The sequence below is a fragment of the Notamacropus eugenii genome, chromosome 3 (assembly GCF_028372415.1).
Source record: "Notamacropus eugenii isolate mMacEug1 chromosome 3, mMacEug1.pri_v2, whole genome shotgun sequence".
NCBI lineage: Eukaryota > Metazoa > Chordata > Mammalia > Diprotodontia > Macropodidae > Notamacropus > Notamacropus eugenii.
The window spans coordinates 248,125,838-248,133,598 of record NC_092874.1 but is presented as its reverse complement, the minus strand read 5'-3'; the positions used below and the strand labels follow the sequence as shown (position 1 = coordinate 248,133,598).

General features: G+C 39.5%; 1 protein-coding gene across 4 annotated transcripts in view; it reads right to left on the bottom strand.

Annotated features, from left to right (window-relative positions):
• Positions 1-1,093: 1,093 nt before the first annotated feature.
• The window catches only part of KCNMB4 (potassium calcium-activated channel subfamily M regulatory beta subunit 4), a 95,448-nt gene continuing 88,780 nt past the window's right edge, over positions 1,094-7,761 (bottom strand). For 2 of the 4 annotated variants that reach the window (XR_011977269.1, XM_072655368.1), the window contains one exon: positions 1,094-1,703. Coding sequence is in view for 2 of the 4 variants with exons in the window: in XM_072655368.1 (XP_072511469.1) it covers positions 1,535-1,703 (169 nt within the window). In the remaining 2 variants the exon portion in view is untranslated. The remainder of the gene's footprint in view (positions 1,704-7,761) is intronic. The other 2 variants (XR_011977270.1, XM_072655371.1) reach the window with 2 other exon arrangements.

Below are 7,761 nucleotides of genomic sequence, written 5' to 3'. Positions count from 1 at the left end.
AGAGAGTGACCACAAGGAGAAGGGGGCAAATGTTAATTAATACTTATCCCAGGGTATATTGGCACACCTGTCTCAAGCTGTGTACATGTGTATATGTACTGGATATACTTGTATGCTTCTAGAGAAGGACTCAGTAGGAATACTTATCCCAGGATGTGCCAGCATGCCTTCTCTAAGATACAATCCCTCATCTGACAGAATATAAGCTCCTTGAGGGTTAAGGACAGTTTCATTTTTTTTTTTATCCCAAGGACCTAGCACAGTAGTTGGCACATCATTAGTGCTTGATAAATGTTTGCTAGACAAATTATTTTCACTAACTAAACCCTAAGCTCAATTATTTTCTACTAAAAGAGTACAATTGCTTTCAGTACCTTGGTTGCTTGGGAGCAAAGCCCTAGTCAATCCACGTTAGTTTTGGATCTAGTAAATGACTTTAAGGATCCTTGGGACTAATGAGCATTCATTCAAGGGTTTCTATTTTGTTTCTTTCTTTCTTCCATTGAAACTTTCTTGTTATATTGGGAACAGTAAGCCTCCAAAAGAAGGGGTGGGGAAGGGTTGGGTTCAGGATACTGAGGGATATACCCTGCAAGTATCCTGAGTATGGGCATATCAGCCAACAGAAGGGAGAACCTCCCCTGCCCCCCCCGCCACTACTCTGACACAAAGGATACCTAAGGAATCCCAACATTTTGAGAAGTGGAAGGACAGTGCTTGAGTTATTCTCTCTTAATAAGTTCTCTATCAAGAACCAACATTTGGGCAGACGAAATTCAGTTTTAGGATAATTTTTCCTAACCCAAAAACCTATCCTGTTCAAGTGTCACAAAAACATTGGTGACAACAGAAATGCATTCCTCTTCCAACCTTTAAGAATTAAGGGCTGCTTGTAATGAAGGGAATGGGATTACTCCAGACAGAGGTTTTCTACCATTTTATAAGAGAAGAAATGGAGGTTAGTATGGTTAGATCCAGTTCTGTGCAGAAATCCTCACAGAAAAGTGAAACTTTGATCCACAAGAATTAAATGAAGTATAAAAGAACCTTACCTCTCAGTGCTCTGCATTCAGGATAGAAAGCAGACATTAAAAAAGAATCAGACCACTCCGCTTTAATATTTTAAATAGCATTAGTCATGATGGTTTGTATTCTACATCATACCAAATGGTAGAATGTTTTTGGGTTTTTTTTTTCAAATGAAATTAAATCTACAGGATTTTCTGAAATGGTCATTCCATACAGCTAACAGCTTAACATGTTAGCCATGGCTCAGAAATGTCTAATACAACATGTGTGATTCTGAGTCTTTCAGTTGCTCATTCCTACTGCCTTTGAGGATAAGCCTTCCAGAGATAATTCATGGAACCTTCTCGTAGAAGTCCTTGCTGGGACACTGGTCACACCTACATTTCCCAAGATGCTGAAGGGGCTTTGCTGGGGCTGAGAAGGTATCGAGAAGGAGAGTAGCAAATGACACATTTCCTCTCATCTCTTTTGTATCTTTGGATCCTTTCTCTGGTACCATTTCCCTTTAGGAGAACTTCCTCTTTTTCAAAGCTTCTGCTCTGACAGCCAGGCTCTTGGCACAGATGGTCAGCACCACAATAAGGACTCCCACCAGGAAAGTCACCAGGGGCCAGAGGAAGCAGTGCAGTAGGACGATCTCATCATGGGTGCGCTTCAGAAGCACATCGTCAGGTCTACAGGACAGCATGGGAAGAGGAAGAGAAAAAGGTCAGAGTCATGGCATATCAGTCACTCTGGGACACCTGTCTGGGAAAATCTTCATGCAGGATTCATAACCATATAAGGAAATCATTTCAGAATGTAATCAATGTTATTCTTAATAAGATATACTGTCAGTTACTGGTGATGCAGGGGTTATTTTAGCTTATGGATTAACCAGACTTCTTGGTCTAGTGGAAAAAACATCTTCTCAGTTCTATCCATGTGGTTTTTGTTGTGTACTCTGTGCTCCAACCAAAATGGATTCCCATCTGACCACAGACATGTCAAGCACATCCCCTTCCCTTCAACTGTCCATTGGTCATGTATTTGGATGTCCCACTGTTACCTCAAACAACATATCCCAGTTGAATTCATGTCTGTTCCCAAAATGGCTCTACCTTATGACTTTCCATTTCTATTCAGGGTATTACCATGTTGCTAATCAGTTAGACTCAAAACTATGGTCATATTGGGCTCCTCATTCTCCCCATTCTCCATACTTATCCTCAGACTAGCACTATCCCCCACTAGCACCCATTTCTTCCTGTTCAGCCCTGCTCCACTGCTATATTGAACTGAGGCCCTTAACATTTTGTACTTGGGATCCTAACTGGGGATGTTTGGCCTGATGGAGAACAGAGTCAGCTGTCTGAGCGGCTGTCATAGAGAAGAGGGATTAGACATGTTGGGTTTAGCCCCAAAGAGAAAAATGAGGAACAATGGGTAGAAGCTGTGAGGAGCCAAATATAGGTGTTATATAAGGAAAAGTGCTGTGCAAACATGCAATGGGCTGCTTCATGAAATAGTGGGGATTCCCCTCAATAAGGCTCTTGAAGAAAAGGCTGAATATCCTTATGGGGAATATATTGTAGCGGGGACTTTTTTTTTTCTGGGACATTGGACCATATGGCCTCTGAGGTTTTTTCCAGTTATGAAATTCTGTGATTCTTCCCTCCAGTCTGTTTCTTTTAATAAAATCTGGTCCACTTCATTCCAGGCAGCTAACCTGCACACTATTGCAAGATTAATCTTCCTAATTCACAGAATCACAGAATTGGAAGGGACCTCCAAGCCTAGTGTGAACCTGAATAGGAATCCCCACTTCAAAAGCCCTGCTAAGTGGTATCCAGCCTCCCCTTGACATTCTCCAGTGATAGAGAACTTCTACAACCTGAGGAAGTCAGTCTTATTTTCGCACAGTTCTAACTACAGGGACTTTTTCCCTTTATAGTGATCCGAAAAATATCCATCTGAAATTTCCCCCAAGTGTTCTTAGTTATACTTTGTGGGGCTAAGGAAACAAAACTAATCCCTCTTCACACTTTTTTAAAAATATGTAAATATAGTTATCACATCGTAAGCCCACAGACCTAGAGCTACAAGAGACCTCAAAGGTCAGTGCATAATAAAATCACAGCTCTAGAATTGGAAGAAAGTCATTTAACAGATGAGGAAACTCAGGCCCAGGGAGGAAGGGAATGTCAGAAGCAGAATTTGAACATAAGGTCTCTGACTCCAGAGCTGGTATTTTTTTCTGTACTATACTGTCTCTTCTCATGTTTTCTTCATATCATTTTCTCCATTCCAGAGTGATCTCTTCTTCTTTTGAGCTCTACAGCACTTCGGGTCTACACCATCCATTTCATACTTACTGCACATGGCTCAGTAGAGGACTTTTTTGAGAATTCACACACGTTTATGTCTTTTAAACTTCTTGATGTCAGTGGTGGTGCCTTGTTTTACACAGTGACTAACACAGACCTCTGCACATAGCATAGAATCAAAGAATTCTATAGATGAAAGGGAGCTTGCTAATGGCAGCGACATTTATATTTGGCTCTTTAAGACTGCAAAACTTGCACAAATTAATCTCACTGGGTCCTCAGAACAATCCTGAAAGGTAGATACTATAGGTATCTTCTCTGTCTCTGTCTCTTTCACCTATGATTTCACTAATATAGGGAATCCAGTGATGTGGAAACTGCCTCCAAAATTCTTCCACAAAAGCAAGCTGAGAACTTAACCATAACTTACTGTCTCAGAGAGTTGGCTGGGGCACTGAAGGCTTAAGTGACTTGTCCTGGGTCACACAGCCAGTATGTATCAGAGGCAATATGTGAACCTAGTTGTTCCTGATTCCCAGTTTGGCTTTTTATCCACTATGCCAAACTGTTTCTCACTACAGGTGTCACTAGCCTCATAAAAAAAAAAAAGAAAGAAAGAAACAGATTCAGACAGAATAAATTATTTTCTTGTGGTCACACAGTAAATTCCAGAAGCAAGATTCATCCACATCTTGCATTCTCCTCTACATTAGTGATGCCTTTCCACTATGGTATTTTTTGACTAGCCTCTCATCCTGTGCTTAACATTTTCAGGGCACAATGTGTTACAAGATACCATTTCATTTTGGGACAGCAAAGTTCTTTAAATTCTGTTAAAGTATGCCTTACCCTTGTCCTAGTTCCACCCTCTAGAGCAACCTAAAATAGGACTAATCATTCTTCCATATGACAATATTTCAAGTGTGTGGAAACAGCTAACATTTCCCCCTTAATTTGTGTATTTTTTTTCCAGTCTAAAAATCACCAGTTCTTTCAACCAACCTCAAAATTCATGTTTCTAGACCCTTCTCCACCCTGGTCACCCTGTTCCAGTTGTACTTCATCTAATCCATTTTAAAGCAGAAATGCACATAACATTTTAGATATGCTTTAATGAGGACAAAGTATAGCAGAACTACTGTTCTGGGATTCACACACACACACACACACACACACATATATATACACACATACACATACATATGTATGTACGTATAGATATATAATATCTATTTATATATATATATTCATGCAGCCAAAGATCCCAATAGGTTTTGGGGGGCAGCTGGGTCACACTGTTGACTTATTGGTTTGCACACCATTAAATTTCCTAAATTTACTATGACAAGCTCATAAACTAAGTATCCTCTACCTTATGTGGTTGATTTTGTAACAGAAAAGTACAGGACTTTGTACTTATCCTTTTCATTTTTCATCAGGTGGATGTCACTAAGGCTCTGAGAAACCTCATTATCAGAAAACTGACCATCCTCCTGCTTCTCCTTTATACTTATGGGGCAGCTAGGTGGTGCAGTGGATACAGCACCAGTGCAGGAGTCAGGAGGACCTGAGTTCAAATCTTGGGCAAGTCACACAATTGACTCATCCTGGGTCATCTCCAGTCTTCCTGATGAATATCTGGTCACTGGATTCAGATGGCTCTGGAGGAGAAGTGAGGCTGGTGACCAGCACAGCCCTCCCTCACTCAAAACAAAGTCAAGTGCAAGTCACGTCACCATTTCTCTGATGGCATGGTCTTCTTTGGCAACAAAGGACTAATACACCTTATACTTATACATACTTATACCTCATTAGTATCCTCAGTATCCTTTGCCAATCTGACTGGAGGTCTGGAGAGCAAAAAAAGAACTCTTCTCAAAGCCTCCACTTAAAGAGGGTTTCCAACCTAGACATCTCTTAATTTTCCACCAGCTGCATTCCTTTGGACTAAACTCCATCATCCCTTGTGGCCAGGTACCTTCCTTCTTCTCTCCTCCTTTTATAGTGTCCTTGTGTATTGTCTTCCCCTATTGGATTGAGGGCAGGGACTCTAACTATTTGTATATTAGTACAAGGCCTGACACATCAGGCAAGTAAGAAATTTTACTGACAACTGAATAACTGATTGATCTTACATTCTGTTATTTCCATTTTGCTGAAGTATTTTTGATTACTGATTCTGTGGCAATTTAGTGCCTGCTTAAAAACATTTGTTGGTTGATTGATTGATTTAGCCACAAATCATCTGAACAATCTATGTGTCCTGGAGAGGTACATTTTAAGACATAAGCAAAAAATAAATAAATGACTATGTGATCTGAATTTTGAAGGTTAGACCACAAATTAGAAGAAAACCAGATGCCTTTTACATTTGTACCTTTTTTCTCTCCAGTGAATGAGCAGTCAGAGGGTATAGTTCTCCAAAAAAGAAAACAAAAACCCAAAACAAAAAACAACTCTGTAAATCATTAACAACCATGATTGCTACAATCACTTGTAAGAGACATGAAAAAAAATAGAGGTAACATAACCAGCAAACTAGCAAAGACGATAAAAGATGGGAATATTATGGCCAGTCTTGGAGTCTATTGCCTCATGCAGCTTATGGCGGATGAAAGATACTGGATTCCTCATAAGTGTCACAGAGCGACTTCTAGCCCCATCTCCAGCTTCTGCAGCCTTTCTACTTCCTTTCCATGCAGATTTAGAAATTCTGATCCTACCACATATTAATCAGTAGGAGTAAATCAGAAGGATCACATCTTTCAGTCACATCTAAGCCACAGAGAATTGATACAAAATTATAGATCCAGAGAGATCCTTAGAGGTCTGGTAAGTTCCAGAAGGTTGCACAGCCAGTTACTTCCAGAGCCACGCTAGCACACAACTTCTTCCTCCTAGTCAGTGCTTTTGTGCATACACATAAGGATGTAATACATAGTGTACACATGTATATCTGACAGCATGTCAGTCAAGGTAGACAGGTAGAGAACAAATGAAAGGTTGGATCCCTATGTGTCAGTTTAGTAAAAGATCAGTCAAACTCACTGTTTGAATTTAGTCAGAATGGTAGATTGTGCGGTCTCGTACAGACATAAGCTCTATATGAGATATTGTAACCCCAGGTCAGGGGTAACTGTCATCAAATTTACTTTCAAGACACTGATGCTCCCTTGCAGACATGTGCAACACCTCATCAGTTCCCACATGCTGATGAGGAAATGTTTTCAAGCCTAATGTATCTCTTTTGAAAACTTCACAAAATCGTAGCTGAAGAATTCTAATAAATGCCAACGTCACTGGCAATTTAACATTTTCAAAAAGCTGTCATCAGAGGTGGAGATGTGAGATACCACACAGTCCCTGTATTTAAAAGTGGTCCAGTGATCTGACTTTATCTTGAAATACTGCATTTAAATTTTACAACCACAGAAAACCCATGTTCCATTTAAACAATGTGTGGGAGTGCAATCTCCCCAAAAGGAAATGAATAATGCAGAGCAATTGATTAGTCTGTCCTTAGGCAACAGTAAGAAACATGAGAAGTAACAACCAAGAAATGACAAACAGCGCCTAAAGTTCTGGCGCTTTCCTCTACCACTCATTCATTTATGTCATGGCATTCAGCATGTGCTGACCTGCGTTATTCTCAGCCATAAAGTAAATGGCAAAATATCATTCTCTTTTTAAATTTAATTTTATTACATTTACAATTCCAAACTGTCTCCCTCCCTCCCTCCCCTCTCTGCACTTGAGAAGGCCACCATTTGATGCAGATTTATAAATATATTCAAAACCATACTATGCGTACTTCTATTTGTCAGTTCTTTCTCCGGAGGTGGATAGCATCTTCCTTCATAGGTCCTTTAGAGTTGATGTGAGTATTAATATTACTCAGAATAACTTGGTTGTTCACAATTGTTTTTCAGACAATATTGCAGTTACTATATGCAATGTTCCTTTGGTTCTGCTCACTTCATTTTTCATTATTTTGTGCAAGTCTTTCCATGTTTTTCTAAAACCAACCAGCTCGTCATTCCTTTTTTCCCTTTTTTATAAAAAATAATTAATTTATTTTTAGCTTTCAACATTCACTTTTATAACATTTAGAGTTCTAAATTTTACCTCTTCCTTCCCTTCCTCCCTCTCCAAGATGGTAAGCAATCTCATAGGATATACATGTACAATCATACTAAACACATTTCCACATTAGTCATGTTGTGAAAGAAGAATCGGAATGAAAGGGAAAAATCATGAGAAAAAAACAAAAAAAGGAAGAAAATAGTAGTTCGCTCTGTATTCAAATTCCATAGTTCTTTCTCTGGATATGGATAGTATTTTCCATTATAAGTCTTTTGGAATTGTCGTTGCTGAGAAGAGCTAAGTCTACCAAAGCTGGCCACTGCACAACGTTGCTGTTCCTGTG